Source organism: Phyllostomus hastatus, unplaced genomic scaffold (genome assembly GCF_019186645.2).
Source record: "Phyllostomus hastatus isolate PE091 unplaced genomic scaffold, TTU_PhHast_1.1 phas_contig_196, whole genome shotgun sequence".
Lineage (NCBI taxonomy): Eukaryota > Metazoa > Chordata > Mammalia > Chiroptera > Phyllostomidae > Phyllostomus > Phyllostomus hastatus.
This window is the reverse complement of record NW_025333709.1, coordinates 32,800,156-32,817,332: the sequence shown is the minus strand read 5'-3', so window position 1 is coordinate 32,817,332 and position 17,177 is coordinate 32,800,156. Positions and strand designations below refer to the sequence as shown.

At 35.5% G+C, this 17,177-nt stretch overlaps 1 protein-coding gene across 21 annotated transcripts in view; it reads left to right on the top strand.

Annotated features, from left to right (window-relative positions):
* The window catches only part of CLOCK (clock circadian regulator), a 121,183-nt gene that overhangs the window by 91,931 nt on the left and 12,075 nt on the right, over positions 1 to 17,177 (top strand). For 19 of the 21 annotated variants that reach the window (XM_045834229.1, XM_045834232.1, XM_045834225.1 and 16 more), the window contains 7 exons: positions 1,254 to 1,395; positions 3,158 to 3,258; positions 3,770 to 3,859; positions 6,984 to 7,136; positions 10,674 to 10,883; positions 11,596 to 11,801; positions 15,545 to 15,827. In XM_045834229.1, coding sequence (XP_045690185.1) covers positions 1,254 to 1,395; positions 3,158 to 3,258; positions 3,770 to 3,859; positions 6,984 to 7,136; positions 10,674 to 10,883; positions 11,596 to 11,801; positions 15,545 to 15,827 — 1,185 coding nt within the window. The remainder of the gene's footprint in view (positions 1 to 1,253; positions 1,396 to 3,157; positions 3,259 to 3,769; positions 3,860 to 6,983; positions 7,137 to 10,673; positions 10,884 to 11,595; positions 11,802 to 15,544; positions 15,828 to 17,177) is intronic. The other 2 variants (XM_045834233.1, XM_045834234.1) reach the window with 2 other exon arrangements.

Genomic DNA, 17,177 nt, shown 5'->3' with positions numbered 1-17,177 from the left:
CTTCAACCGAAACTCCATGTCCCTACCCACTGATCCGTGCTCTCCATTCCCTCCCTCAAGTCCCTGGTCACCACCAGTCTACTCTCTGACTCGATTAATTTAACTTCTGTGCGTACTGCATGCAAGTGGAATCGCATAGTAATTGCCCTCTTATGACTCACTTATTTGATATGGCATAATGTTCTCAAGGTTTCTCCATGTTGTAGCATGTGACAGAATTTTCTGAATAATATTTCATTGTGTGTATACTCTATATTTTTGTTATCTACTCATCCATCATTGGATACTTGGGTTGCATATATCTTTTGGCTATTTTGAATAATGCTGCTATGAACATGGGTGAACAGGTGTATATTTGAGCCCCTGCTTTCAATTTTTTGAGCTTGTACCCAGATATGGAATTGTTGGGTTATATGCTAATTCTGTGTTTAATATTTAAGCAGCCATCATACTGTTTTCCATTGTAAGTGCATTACTTTACATTTCCATCAGCAGTGCACAAGAGTTCCAATTTCTTCATATTCTCACCAAGACTAGTTGTTTTCTGTTGGGTTTTTTTATAATAGCGATTTGTATGGATATGAAGTAGTATGTCACTGTGGTTTTGATTTGTATTTCCCTAATGATTGTTGATATTGAGCATCTATTCATGTCCGTATTGGCCATTTGTATACCTTCTTTGGAGACATGTCTGCAAGACCATTGCTGGTTTTTCAACTGGATTGTTCAGTGGGGTTTGCTATTGAATTGTAGGAGTCCTTTGTATGTTCTTGGTACTGATTTCTTACTGGACATATGATTTGCAGGTGTTTTGTCTCTGTCCATGGATTGCCTTTCCACTCTGGTGTACTGCCCTCTGATGTACTTTTGTTGCTTGTGCTTTTAATGTCATATCCAAGATATCATTGACCAATCCAGTGTCAGAAAGCTTTTCTCCTAAAAGTTTCATAGTTTTTAGCTCTTATATTTAAATCTTTGACCCATTTTGACCTAGTTTTTGGTATACTATGTGGTAAGAGTCCATCTTCATTCTTTTGCTTGTGTTGTTTCTTTGAATCAAGAATGAAAGCCAAAACCTTCTGTCTATAAAAATAAATTTCATTTCTTTACCTTATAAGTACATGGATATCATTGCCTTGTTATGTATGGGTAAAAACTGATTTTGATTAAGACGGGTTAGTAAGTAATATTGATAATTTGGGATCTCTGAATTAGATTACAAGAAAATGTTTATTTTACTCTTTTCTCCTTAGAGCCAAGATTCTGGGTCTGATAATCGTATAAACACAGTCAGTCTCAAGGAAGCATTGGAAAGGTTCGATCACAGCCCAACCCCTTCTGCTTCCTCCCGGAGTTCAAGAAAATCATCTCACACTGCAATCTCAGACCCTTCCTGTGAGTACTCCAGCTTGACAGCAGACTCCTTTAAAGAGAGTATTTCTCAATCATGTTACTAGTATCAGCATTTTTAATCAAATGCTACTTTAAAATAAGTTTTGCATTTTTGAAATGTATTTAACTTTTCAGTAAGAGGCACATTGCTCACATTTAGCAAAGAATTAAGTTTATGAAGTAGCCTATAAAATATATAGGTAATAGTGTTAATATTGTTGTTTTTTAATCATCTATCAAAAAGAAAACAAAACTGTTTATTTCTTTTATTTTACTGGTAGAGCGAGTAAGTGTTCTTGAACTTTGAAACAAGTGTTCTTGTTTTTGAAAGTTTTTTTAAAGAGTGTTGTCTTTATAAAGACTTGCATAATTGTCATTAAATTAGTAACTTTTTTAAAATTCTCAGGGCATTAAAATTATATGTACTAGTAAGGAGGAGAGAGATTGTGAGGAACTATTCAACATATGGGTAGAACATTAAAGATTAAACATAGAATTTCTGAAATCATAGGGGAAAAAACTTTCCTTGCTATAGCTGTTTTCTTTTTTAACAACTGTTTCATTTTATTGTGGTAAGAACACTTAGAATGAGGTCTGCCCTCTTAATTTAAGTGCACGTTACTGTTGACTGCAGGTACAATGTGGCACCGCAGATCTCTAGAGCCCGTTCATTGTGCTCCACTGTAACTCAGTCACTCTCCACTTTCCTCCCTGTCCAGCCCTTGGCAGTCATCTTTCTGTTTGATTCAACACATTTGACTATTTTAGATCCCCCAGATCATGAAGTCAGGCACTCCTGTGTTTCTGTCATTGGCTTATTTCACTTAGCCTGATGTCCTCAAGGTTCATCCAATTGCTACATATTGTAGAATTTCCTTCTTTTTAAAAATTAAAGATTAGTATTCCTTTAGTTGTATATACAGGGGATTTTTGTATTATTAGTTACTAATTATTGTATTATTTTCCATACGAACAAGTGGAAACTTACTTTTGCCCACCACGGTATATACCATATTTTGTTTATCCATTTATCTGTCAGTGGACATTTAGCTTGTTATAACATCTTGGCTGTTGTGAATAGTGCTTCAGTGAACATAGGAGTGCTCATACCTCTTCAAGATCCTGATTTCAGTTCCTTTTATAAGTACTCAAAAGTGGAATTACTGGATTGTGTATGGTAGTTCTGTTTTTAATTTTTTGCAAAACCTACATGCTGTTTTCCACAGTGGTGGCACCATTTTGTATCCCTACTAACAGTGTACAAGAGTTCCAGTTCCTTCACATTCTTGCAAACACTTGTTTTCTTTTGTTTTGTTTTTTTTTGTTTTTTTTTTTGATAATAGCCATCCTGGCAGGTGTGAGGTGATATCTTAATGTGTTTTTGATTTGCATTTCACTGATGACTGGTGGTGATAAGCATTTATTCATACGTCAATTCAGTTGGTTGTTTGCATGTCATTAAGAGAAATATGTATGCAAATTTTTAGGCCATTTTTTCAGTTGAATTACTAGTTGTTTTTTTCTATTGAGTTGTAGAAGTTGTAATCATTAATATATTTGAAGTTTTTCTATTTCAAACCTTTCTTTGTCTTTAAAAAGGAAGTAATGAAATTGTCTTACTGTTGTAGACTTCACTTTTATCGATTCAATTTAGAAAAAGACTCAAACTTTATTTATATTCACTGAAATGCATTTTAAGATTCACTTTTGAAAACTGCATTTTGTAAAATATTAATACTGTTCTGTTTTTGTTGACTAATTTCAGCAACACCAACAAAGATCCCAACAGATACCAGCACTCCTCCCAGACAGCACTTACCAGCTCATGACAAGATGGCACAAAGGAGGTCGTCATTTAGTAGTCAGGTAAGCTCTTTATTAGTGGTCTGCGGAATAAAGATTTATTAAAAGGGAAAAAATCATCTAAATCTTTAGAAATTTATTGATTCATTGTCCCTTTCTATAAAATTCAAATAGTTGTTGGTGTATGACATTCAGGCTCTTTCTTTTTTTGTAAAGTAGGTGTCAAACATATTAATACTATAATTATTTTTCAAGTAAAGTATTAGATTTTATTTTTAAGTTATGAGAAGCTGATAATTTAGATCTATTCTATGCCTGAGTTTAAATATGAGTGATTTTCAGTTATGTCCAGTCAGCTTTTATTGAGAGCCCATGCAAGGTAATGTGGCAGATGCCTTGGAAGATAAAAACATAAATAGGGAACATTGTAGATGGGGAGACATTCCTGTACTGACCTAAAAAAGTGTGAGGCAAATTATAATTGCTATAAAGGTACCATGGTGATATTTCTGGTAGAAGTACTCATGTATGGGAATGATCATCACTCCAGTGTTGTTTTTTATTTTGCTTCTAGTCAATAAATTCCCAGTCTATTGGTCAATCATTAACACAGCCAGTGATGTCTCAAGCCACAAATTTACCAGTTCCACAAGGCATGTCCCAGGTATTTTTGTTTGTTTGTTTTAGTTGAGTATTTTGAAATGATAAATTGTTTTTAAGCTAATACAGATTTTAAAAAGAATATTCTTACATATACAGTAAATCTCACCTGTGGGCATTTAGAATATCTGGGGATATTTTTGATTGTCATTATTTTGGGGGTACCATTTGCCCTTAGTTTAGCAGGTAAGCGCCAAGGATGCTAATTCTTTCAGGATGCATGACAGTTTTGTACCACAAAGAATTGCCCTGCTTAATATGCTATAATACCTCTATTGAGAAACACTACAGGCAGAAAGATATTAAAGATGAAGTATAGCTGTTCACTTTATTCTTCCTATGTATATTGGAAGAATCAAGTAATTTTATTCATGTATTTATTCATTTGTTTATATATAGAACATTTATTGAATTTCTTGGATATATCAGATATTGCAGGTGCTGGCAGTACAAAATATATAATATCTCCACTAAAAGGCTTTATTACAGTGACAGAACTGTATAGTTGAAGCTTAAGGTACAGAGGCTGTTCGGTGTGCACATTAGATGGACACTTAATTCAGTCTGAGGAAGTAAAGGAAAACTCTCTGGAGGGATTTTTGCTTGAGTCCTGAAGGATGCCTAAATACAGAAATTAGCAAGACAAGGAGAAGTATTGCAAAACTGATAAGAAATTACTTTTGATTACAAATTCCCAACTTGTAATTTATGATGGTGCACTCATTCGGTGCCTCAAACACATAAAAAATACTACCGATGCCCTGACTGGTGTGGCTCAGCGGGTTGGACATTGTCCCACAAAGCAGTTCACCAATTTGACTGCCTGTCAGGGCACAGGCCTGAGTTGCAGGCCAGGTCCCCACTGGGGCGTGTGAGAGGCAGTTTCTTTCCCTCTCCCTTTTCTTCATCTCTCTCTAAAAATATATAAATAAAGTTTTTTAAAAAATACTATTGAGTAGTAGTAAAAATAATCCAAAATTTTCTTACTGTTTTGTTTGACATTAAATATACCTTGACTTGAAAGTATCTAAATTGTAAATAATGATAGTTAACAATCAGTGACAACAATATTTTTCTAAAATACCTTTGTCTTATATAATTATTTAAACTATACATATGATACTTGTACAAATATATTGACAATGCAATAAATTTTCTGAACATCATAATTTTGACTTTTAGCAATATATGCTCATGTAAGGTGTTTGTAATAGCAATAGTATTAAATAGTGTGTGCAATTGTAGCCGTTTTTATCAGCATTGAGTCCTTAAATGCTTTTTATTCTGAAGGTTAACAGAATCTTTATGTTAAAACTTAGACATATTTTCAATGTTTAGTTTATTAATCTCAAGAAACTAAATAAGCATTTAGTATTTTTAAAGGATATTTTTGTGAAATAAAGAATATTTGTTATATCAAAAATGTTATGGATTCAAATCTTACATTTTTGTTCAGTGATAAAGACAAACACATTGCGTCTTAGTTCTATGGTGTTATTTATTCTACCTTCTGTTTGTTTCTATTATTTGTACTTAATAGAAGCTTTTTCTTTAGTGGCAGCAATGTAATTATTAAAGTATAAATAACTTTACTTAGGATAAAATATTTGCATGACATGTAACATTTCAAATAATATTTAAAAATAAAGGAATGAGCAAGTTGAATTTGTAATATTTTCTCATACCTAATGTAATCTAATATAAGATACATCTGGTTACTATCAATTTCAAAAGTCATAGTTGAATACTTTATAAAAAGTAATACTCAGTATCCTCAATACGATCTTCTGAAGTAGAGGGAAAGCTTTGAAAGGCATTTCTCACTTCTAGATGCAGTTCCTCTAGAAGACTATTTTAAGACTAAGATTTCCAATAAAGCGAAATTCTTCCTGCTCTTATACTGTATCCTGTGCTGAATATTCATGAAAAAAAATTAAATGAGTGTAATGAAAATAAGTGTAGATTTAAGTAGTGAATCCCCCAATGTGGCTAAATTTCAAGCAGTAGTAAATAGAAGCTGCTTATGACTCAGGTGAAACATAGAGAAGTAACATTGGAAGTTCTGTTAATAGAATAGCTTTTTTTTATTCACATATGTATTTACTCATTTATAATTGCTTAGTCTTTAAAAGTTTATGTTTTGTACTTACCCAGAAACAGTTTTAGTTGAAAATATGAGAAAAGTATTATGGTTGGTTATCTGTTGGATTTTCGTAAGTTTCTAATGAATGATGCACACAAAGAGGACATTCTAAGGATATCAGAATTTGATATGAATAACTCTAGGTGCAGGCTACTTTTTTAATTGTTAAAGGGTAGAAATGAAATTAAGTAACATGTTCTAGCAAGTAATAGAGCCACTACATGAGCTCTTGCCTTTCAATGCCACTGTGTACTTTTTAATCAGTTAAGATGCAATCATAAGTCAGAAATTTGAGGATGGGTAATATAAAAAATTGTCAAGTGGTAACAGAGATTAACTGCTAAATTCTAGAGACTATAGGGATAACAGATACAGAAAGCAGCTCTAACCATAGTGAAAGAGAAAGGACCCAAGGAAGGAACAACTTAGAAGACTCCCCCAGACCACTTAAACTTCTCTTCCAGGCCAGGCCAAGATTCAGATCCCACTGGGGGAGATGTGGCTATAGCCACTGGATGGTAGAGAAGTTCACTGAGGTGCCACAGATTAGGACTGGAGAGCAGGAAACCACCTGCTGGGGTGCCAGTAGAATTTGCTGGGGAGCAGACCACTTGGATCCTAGTGAGACTTGCTGGAGAACCACCTGCCGGGGTGCTGATGAGACTCACTAGGAAGCTACTCACTGGCAGAAGAGGAAGAAGGAAAAGCACCAGAACCAGAAAGATAATCACCTCTTTCTGTAGTATCCCTCCAGCAGAGTCAACTGGCATAACTAATTCATGCCTGCTGGCAAAGGAGAAGTATTTGTAGAGTCCAGTTCTAGTATGACAAAGATGAGCAAAGATGGGTGAAGTAGCAGAGAGGTAATACATTGATAACTGGCATCACATTCTCAGCTCATGATGTACTGCTTTTCACATTGCACAATTAAGAGGAATAGGTGATCCTAAAATATCTTACACTTTTTCCATACATGGTACTTCAGTTTCAGTTTTCAGCACAATTAGGAGCCATGCAGCACCTGAAAGACCAATTGGAGCAACGGACACGAATGATAGAGGCAAATATTCATCGGCAACAAGAAGAACTAAGGAAAATTCAAGAACAACTTCAGATGGTACATGGTCAAGGGCTGCAGGTAAGATATTACTATATTTGATTTAAACAAAGCATGCCATTTACATTTTAATTTCTTAGGGGAATTGTTCTTAATTAAAAATGATATGTAAGACAGGCTTCTGGTCCAGATGGAGGAATACGTAAACGCTGTATTCACATCCTCCCATGACCACGTCCAAATTACAGCTCAACTACAAAACCGCCAGTGTTGAAAACCACCTGAAATCCAGCTGAACAGAAGTCCCATAACTAAGGTGATACAGTAGAAGCCACACTGAGACTGGCAGGAGGGGCAGAGATGCGAAAGGGGCTGGTCCCACACCCACATGTGACAGTTGAGAATGTGCAGGGATATCTCAGCTGCAGAGGTCCTCACTGAGGAACAAGGAGTCCCAGCCCCATTATAGGTCCCACACCCAGGGCTTCACTGTCAGGAATAGAAGTCCCCATAACTTCAGACTGTGAAAACCAGTAGAGATTGTGGCTGAGTGCAACAGAGGGCTTCTCAAGTCCCAGACTTTTCTCTTATGGGGCCTGCACACGGACTTAACCGGTCTCACTTCCTCTGAGCTTCAGTGCTGGAACAGCAGCTTGAAAAGTGCTAGAGACATATAGGGAGGAACTGAAATGTCTGGCTTCAGGGCAAGGGCTGGAAGGGCAGCTTTTTCCCAGGCAGAAGTACTGGCAGAAGCCATTATTCTTTTGCTGAGCTCTCATCTGCAAGCACAGGCAGGTGTCATATTTTGAGCCTCCACCAACGTCTCTATCACTGTTCTCCCACTGCAACCCTGGTAATTCTGAGACCCAGTCCCACCCAAGCTGTTTCCAGTGGGTTTTTATATAAATGGCCTGTTTTGATATGTGCTGCGAATTTTTCCTAAAATCTTGGTTCACAAACCCCAAACAAGCAGCATCTGGCCTTGGCATGCCCCACTCCTCTTGCTAAGCAGCCCCAGTGGCATCTGGCTTCAGTTAGCAGCTTCAGGTAACCTAGGAGGCTGTACCACTGGGCCACACAGGACACCTCCTCCATAAGGCCACTCTACCAAGACTGGAGTATTTAGCATCTCTACCTGACACATATAAACAAACACAGGGAGGCAGCCAGAATGAGGAGACAAAAGAACATGTCCCAAATGAAAGACTAGAACAAAACTCCAAAAAAAGAGCTAAACAAAATGGAGATAAGCAATATACTAGTTGCAGAGAGTTAGAAACACTGCTTGTAAGAATGCTTGATCTCAGAGAGAACTTCAACAGACTGGAAATACGAAAATGAAGATAGAGAACATAAGAACCAATCAGAAATGAAGAATGCAATGACTGAAGTGAACTTCGGAGGGAATCAACAGTAGATTACATGAATCAGAGGATCGAATCAGTGATCTGGAAGATAGGTAGCAGAAAATATTCAATCAGAACAGCAAAAAGAAAAATCAAGAAAATGAGGATAGTTTAAGGGGCCTCTGGGACAATACCAAGTGTACCAACATCCATATAATAGGCATAACAGAAGGAAAAGAGAGAGAACAAGGAATTAAAAACCAATTTGGAAAAATAATGACAGAAAACTTTCCTATTCTAGTAAAGGAAATAGACATACAAGCCCAGGAAGTGCATAGAGTCTGGAACAAAACTCAATGAGGCCTGCACCAAACATCATAATTAAAATGCCAAAGATTAAAGACAAAGAGAGAATCTTAAAAGCCTCAAAAGGAAAGAAGTTATCTACAAAAGAGCTCCCATAAGACTGTCAAGTGATTTCTCAGCAGAATCTTTGCAGGTCAGAGGGACTGGCACGATGTATGCAAAGTGATGAAAAGCAGGGGCCTGCAACCAGGCTTACTCTACCCAGCAAAGCTGTCATTTGGAATCTAAGGACAGATAAAAAGCTTACCAGATGGGAGAGAGCTAAATTTAAGAGTCTATGCAAAACATAAAATCGGTATTACAAAAAATGTTATAGGGACTTAAGAGGAAGGAAATAAAGATATGAAATATGAATAATAAGATGACAATAACTACATACTACCAATAATTACTTTAAATATAAATATATAGGGTGTCTAAGTGGGTAAGAAAACAAGATCCTTACATACGCTGTCTACAAGAGACCCTCTTCAGATCAAAAGACACAGACTGAAAGTAAAGGGATGGAAAAAGATATTTCATGAAAATGGAAGTGGGGAAAAAAAAGCTGGGGTAGCAATTCTTATACCAGACAAGATAGATTTTAAAACAAAGGCTATAACAAGAGACAAAGAAGAACCCATCAGTTCCATTTCTCGGTATTATCTGATGAAACCCAAAACACTAATTCGGAAAGAGATCATCATCTGTTCACTGCAGCATTGTTTACAATAACCAATATATGGAAGCAACCTAAGTGTCTGTCCATAGGTAAATGGGTAAAGAATAGTGTATATCTGTAATGGAATATGACTCTGTCATAAAAAAAGAATGAAAACTTATCTGCAACAATGTGGATGAACTTACAGTGTTGTGCTCAGTGAAATAAGTTAGAGAAAAACAAATGTCATGTGGTTTTACTTATGTGGAACCTAAACAAACAAAACAGAAACAAACTCATAGATACAGAGAACATTTTGATGGTTTCCAGATGGAAGGGGAGTTTGAGAGAATGGGTGGAAAAGGTGAAGGTATTAACAAGTACAAATTGGTAGTTACAAAATAGTCATAGGGATGTGAAGTTTAACATAGGGAATATAGTCAGTTATCTTGTAATAACTGTATGGTGTCAGATGGGTACTAGATTTATTGGGGTGATCACTTTGTGCATTATATGAGTGTGTAATCACTATGTTGTACGCTGGGAACTAATAGAATACCGTCTGTCAACTGTAATTGAAAATTGTATTTTAAATATGACATGCAAGAGATACATTTCATCAGTTATTAGTTAAGTAAACACTTCATTGGTTATCTCCTCAGTATGATTGCATTTACAGTCCCTAAAGATGATTTATTCGATCAACATTGTTTCTCCAGATTAGAGTCATCTTTTAGCAGTTCAGTTCTTAGTAAACTTGAATCCATAATGTAAAAATGATGTTTTACATAAACTTTTAGGTACATGTTGGTACAGAATTAATGAATTAATTATCTCTTTTTACATTACTTTGGTACAGAACTTATAATAAATCATTAATCTTTATTTTAATTAAATACCAGTGGGTATACTTTCATAGTCTTATTTTGTCAACCATTCTAAAGTGATGTCTGTCAGAGACTAGGACTTTGGTATAAGGAAACTTGAAGTGAAGTGAAAACTACTTTGATCTAATGCTGTAAATTATAAATAAGTGATGCAAAGCTCCCAGGCCAACAGTTGGAAATATGGTGTGGTCAGGATTGAGGAATGATGATGAAGTATGTTTTACTCAGTAATTATTTATTTCTTATCGTTCATTAAAAATATCTTAGATTTGTTTCTTGCTTTTTAAACTTAAATTTGTAGCTTGTTTTTGCTTCTTTTTTAAATTCATTTTTGTTTTTAATCTACAAATCTCATTTTAATGTAATTTTATTTTTAAAGATGTTTTTACAACAATCAAACCCTGGGTTGAATTTTGGTTCTGTTCAACTTTCTTCTGGAAATTCATCTAACATCCAGCAACTTGCACCTATAAATATGCAAAACCAGGTTGTTCAAACTAACCAGATTCAAAGTGGAATGAATACTGGACACATCGGCACAGGTCAGCACATGATACCACAGCAGACTATACAGAGTGCACCAAGTCAGGTAATGTTTTGACTACAACGGGCTATGGGTGTTCAGTGATTGAAATGTGTATTACTGCTGAAACAGAAGTATAGCTCTATCTTGAACAATACCATATTTAAAAATTAATAGTAATAATTAGAAAGTATAGTACTATAATCATTATTAAAATATTTTGTGCAGAAGTATTGTGAAACTGTTGAATGTTAAATACTTTCATTATTTTGACATGTAAAAACTTTTGCAATTTTTGAAAAATGAACATACAGGCTACTTCTGTAGATTAAAACAGTTTAACTTGCAAAAGAGGCTGATCAGGAAACATGTTATCATAAGTAAAGAATAAATTGTTGGGGCAGTGATGGTTTAATTAATATTCCAGGAAATTTTGGTGATTGGTGTGTATATATGTGACTATAAATCCCAGGGCTTCAAATGAAATACATAAAAATGACTAATGTTGGTCACTTTGGGCATTAGATAGGAAATCTTTATGTTTATTTTATTATATTATCCCTGTTCAGTTAAGATCATGCTCCTTTTCTAAAATCATTTACCTTCCAGTAAGATATTGAAGACTAATTTTTAATTACTACAAGTCATTTTCTCCCAGAGTAATAGGTCCTGCCACTTCTTTTTCTGTCATGTCAACTATTGCTAGAATGATGTAGAAGCATACTTCCTAATGTAAAGATTTTCAGTTAATCTGTCATTAAAATCTCCTCTTTTCCAGCAGAGTCAACAGAATGTACTGAGTGGGCACAGTCAACAGACATCTCTTCCTAGTCAGACGCAGAGCACTCTTACAGCACCACTGTACAACACTATGGTGATTTCGCAGCCAGCGGCTGGAAGCATGGTCCAGATCCCGTCGAGTATGCCACAGAACAGCACCCAGAGTGCTGCAGTAACTACATTCACTCAGGACAGACAGATAAGGTAGTTACCATATTTCAGTAGTCATCCTGAAGTTGTAAATTAATTGATTAAGAAAACAATTTAATTTTTAAAAACATGATTTTAGTTTGTTACTCCAGCCAGTAGTCTTGAATTTGAAATAAAAATGCAGAATGTATTCATTGTTTAAAGACTTTATAATAAAAAGATAGCTACAGATTTTGTTTCCTTCCTCAAAATATGCTACCAAATATTGTAAAATCCAAATTCTGCAACACACTGTTATATGAATTTTATGACAGGCTTTTATATCACTGTGAAACCTTTATTATTTTAATACAGATACTCGTGCGTTTTCATACACTAACAATGGTTAGGGTGTACAGTACCGTATTTGATGTATATTATGGAATAAAAGTAGCATGCCTTTCTTGAGTTCGTTCAGTATTGTACTAAGTGACCATAAAATCTCATTTAATTCCTTTTTTTTTTTTCTTTTTAATGTGTTAGGGTCTTTTATTTCTCAGATTAAAAAGTGAGTTTTTAGTGATTTGGCCAAGGACCTATAGCTAGTTAAGGGAGTGAAGGGGAGGGGTTCTGAATCTGAGCCTTAGTGTCTGATTTCAAAGCTCATATTCTTAAACATATACTACACTAAACTCATGTGGGCCATGAGGCATCTGTGATTTCTTTTAGTAGGTATAGCTGACTTAGAAACAAATTTTTTGAAGAAATGCCATTTTCTTATAATGGGAAGCTTTTTACGTAGGATTTCTGTACTCTTAAAACTTCTATTTTATATACATTTTATTTGTCACCTATTTTACTGCAATGCAAGTAGGCTGCTGCTTTTATAATACAACTTTGCTGTTGTATTAGTCCATGTAATAGATTATATTAAAATCCTATTAATAATTTCCAGAGTAAAGCTCCAGGAAGAACTCATTGCTTCTTTTTTGGAACTCAGTTTCTTCAAGGTAAAACGTTCAATTTTTAGCTCTGACATTCTGAAAGGAAGTATTATGAATGTGCCCCATAGTAATGCAGAAGACTAGTTTTAGAGCCTGAGGAAAAAAGCCCATTAAATTAGAATGCTGATGTGCATTTTGGAGGACACGATTTATCAACTATTTGTAACCATCTGCTTTTGAGGGGGAAAAACTGATTTTAAGCAAACGTTTGTGTGCCTTCTGAGATGAGAATGGCACGTACTTGTCCCAAAAGAAAGATCAACCTAGTAAAGCCATAGAAAGGTACACAAATCAATATTATTTGGTATCATAAATACTTTGTAGGTCTTTAGAAGGGAGGAAGTGAGCAGCTTTATGGGTTGAAGCAAGGAGGTGGAAGAGAAGAGTGTGCCTGGAGAAAGTTTGATGGAGGAAATACCTGCTGTGAGGCTTAAAGAGCTTGGCTTTGGTGTGTGGCAGGAAGTCTGGTGAGGGTATTCTAGGCAGAGGGAGCAGCATACACAAAGCCACAGAAGTGAGAGTTAAGCAGAAATAGGTTGAAAAATGTCTTTTGGTTCCAGAGATGGATGCAGTAGCCTCATCACATTTTAGCAGTGAGCAGTTGGACAATTCAGATACTAATTCCTTTTACAATTACAGAGGAATCAGCACACATCACTTTTGTGACTAAACCACTTTATAAATGTTACTTGTTTCTTTGTTTTTTTAATACATAAATTTAAATTTTTATGTGTATTTTTTTTGCATTAAATAACACATTTGGTCCTGAAGCATATAAAATCTAGTATTTTATTTTTAAGTTTGACATGGTTTCAGAATAGACTTATTTTGTCTCATGGAACACAAAAATAAAGTATGTGTCTGCACTGAGGTTGATACTGTGTACTTGCAACAGTCTAGCTGCAGTCATGTTATGCTGCATCTACAGCAGCATCACGTGCATCTCAGTTTTGTGTTTTTTTCACCATAATAGCCTGTGTTAGAAGCTAACTTCATTTCACAGAAAAGGGAAATAAAAATAACATTCTTCCCTGAAGAGGCATCATTTTTTGTTGTTATTGTTCTTTCATTAAAGAAAATAGAAGGAAGGTGAGGAGGGAGGGAATATTAGTGAATCCTGACACAGTGAGTGCTGTGCTGCACTGATACATTTATAAATTGAGGGTACTTTTATGCACTGTTACAATGTCATTTAGTTTTGAATTATGATTGTAAGATATAACTTACATGTAAATATCCCCTGTAAACCTAGAGTTTTTAAATTCCCTTGTGACAACTTTATCCATGATTAGTTAAATGAACCTTGTGCCACATATTTGACTCCAGGTACCTAGTAATTTTTAAAAAGAAAAAAAGTTTTAAAAGGTTTCAATTTTTTTGTTGTGGTAAAATATACATAACAAAATTTACCATGTTACCAGTTTTTATGTGTACAGTTCACTGGCACGGCATACACGCACATCCTTGTGACCATGGCTGCCATCAGTGTCTAGAACTTCCCGCCTCACCAAACTGAAACTGTGCCCATCGACTAACAAGCCCCCTTCCTCCTCCCCTCTAGCTCCTGGAAACCTCCATTCTGCCCTCTCAGCACAGAAGTCTAGGAGTTTGACGGCTCTAGATACCTTGTATAAGTGAAATCGTACAATATATGTCTGTTGTGATTAGCTTAATTTACTTGGCATCATGTCCTCAAAATTCATGTGTCAGAATTCGATTCCTTTTTAAAGTTAAATAATACTGCGTTGTTTTTATATGCCATCTTTTGTTTATTCATTCTGTTGCTGGACACTTGGGTTACATCCCTTGTTTGGTTATTGTGAATAATGCTTGAGTCCCTGCTTTCAATTCTTTTGAGTATATACCCAGAAATGGAATTGTTGGGTCATATGGTGATTCTGTTTAACTTTTTGAGGAACTGTCTGTCATAACTGTTTTCCACAGTAACTGCATTATTTTACATTTTTACCTTCCCATCAGCAGTGCAGAAGGGTTTCACTTTCTCCACATGCTCACCAACAGTGGTTATTATTTTCTTTTCTTCTTTTTTTGCGGGGAGGGGGTATCGTAGCCATTCTGGTGTGTGGGTGTGATGTGGTTTTTCATTGTGGTTTTGATTTGCATTACCCTAATGGCTAGTGATAATGAACATCTTTTCATGTGTGTATCGACTGTTTTTATATCTTTTTAGAATAAATGTCTAAGACCCATTTTTTAATCTGATTATTTATTGCTGAGTTATATAATTGCTTTATATGTTCTAGTTATTAACCCCTTATCAGAATATGATTTGCAAGTATTCTCTCCCATTCTTTGGGTTACCCTTTCACTGGTTTGATAATGTCCTTTGGTGAATAAAAGATTTTCATTTTGATGTAGTTTATTTTTTCTTTTGTTACCTGTGCTTTTCATGTCATATTTAAGGAATTACTGCCCAATCCAGTGTCATGAAACTTTTCCTTTATGATTTCTTTTAAAAGAGTTTTTTAGTTTTAGCTCTTAGGTTTTCATGTTTACTCTGTTTTGAGTTAATTTTGTGTATGGTATAACAAAGAGTCCAACTTCATTCTTTTGCATGTGGATACGCAAGAAAGTTTGTATTTTTGTTATGATCACTTCATTTTGTTATATACACATTTCTGTTTACTGGTATCTTAAAGAGAATATTTAAAAACATAAAATCAGTACATACGGCTTTAAAAAAACTAAATTGGCAGTATCATTGGGTACTGTTTTAGAGAAGTATTCAGTCACTGCCTTTGATAATGTATATTTTGTATTTCTGACTCTCCTTCTCTTTCATTCCTCTTGCAGATTTTCTCAAGGTCAGCAACTTGTGACCAAATTAGTAACTGCTCCTGTAGCTTGTGGGGCGGTAATGGTACCTAGCACTATGCTTATGGGTCAGGTGGTGACTGCCTACCCAACTTTTGCTGCACAACAGCAGCAGTCACAGACAATGTCAGTCACGCAGCAGCAGCAGCAACAGCAGCAGCAGCAGCAGCAGCAACAGCAGAGTTCCCAGGAACAGCAGCTTACATCAGTTCAGCAACCATCTCAGGCTCCGCTGTCCCAACCACCGCAGCAATTCTTACAGGTAATTCTCCCCCGAGGGCAACCCGTCCCAAACCCATTTACTTTAACATAATGAAATTAAGCACTAAATGGACACTTTTGTAAATGATCTGAAAAATTTATAAGAGCTTATTGTACAAGTTCAGTTTCTGTAAAGAGAATGTTTGTCCCAGTTAGCTGTATGTTCTTCCCCTCGTTAGTCCTTCAAAGACTTTTAGCCCTGCCATGGACATAACCAATTATCCGAACTGCTACACTAAATAAGTGACTACTTCCTGCCCATATCAAGGAAGTTTAAAGATTTTATTTGCTTTTAATTTTTAGAAAGAGAGGAAGGGAGGGAGAAAGAGAGGGAGAGAAACATCAATGTACAAGAGAAACACTGATTAGTTGCCTCTTGCATGACCTGGCCCACAATCCAGGCACCTGCCCTGGCAGGGAATCGAACCAGCAATCTACTGGTTTATAGGCCAGTACTCAATCCACAGAGCCATACCAGCCAGGGCATCAAAGTACTTGATAGAGCCCTGCCTAGCTGGAGTTTCTAGAATTCAAACAAAGGCAACTTACTTCTTCTCTTTTTTTTTTTTCTCTAGCAGCTCATCAAACCCTACTCTCTATAGGGCAAGGATATTAAGCAGGATTTTTAAAAAATTAGGATTGACATTATCTTAAATTACTTTTTAAAATTAAATTTCAGAATGATTTTTGGTTATAAATTATTATTAGAGAAGAAATACTGTGGATGCAGAATACATCATAGTTAAGAACTTGGACTCTCAAGTCAGGCTGCCATGAGATTCAGTCACTGCTGTATCATATACTCTGTGACCTTTGGCAGAGTATTTAACTTGGTAAATTTGTTTCCTTATCTGTAACATGATGGTGCTAATAGTTCATATCTCACGGGTAAACAATGCCTATACATCACTAAACATAGTATAAGGCATATTAACTAGCTGTTGTTTATGACCACAAATGGTAAACGTTCACATTAACCAAAATTCAGACACAGATCTCATGTCGGTATATTAGGCAGCATCTACTTATCTGAAGGATACGGAAGAAGGTTATCTAGATTTGTATCCTCACTGAGGGTGCTCAGTAGCAGATTATGATATCTGTAATTCCAGCCTTTTTTCTTCTTGCCCGGGGGAGCAACTTTGAATGTAGGCTAGTCTAGATTTGTGCTATAGACCAATGGATGTAGGCCAGGCACATATCATCCATTTTAGAGTGATACAACTTATGGTATAATTAGATTAGATTAGACTAAATATTTAGTATAGAGATTTAGTATTATGCTATATACTCAGGCAGAAATATAGTGTTAATTTATTACCCATGGAATTCTGATCCAAATATAATTCCT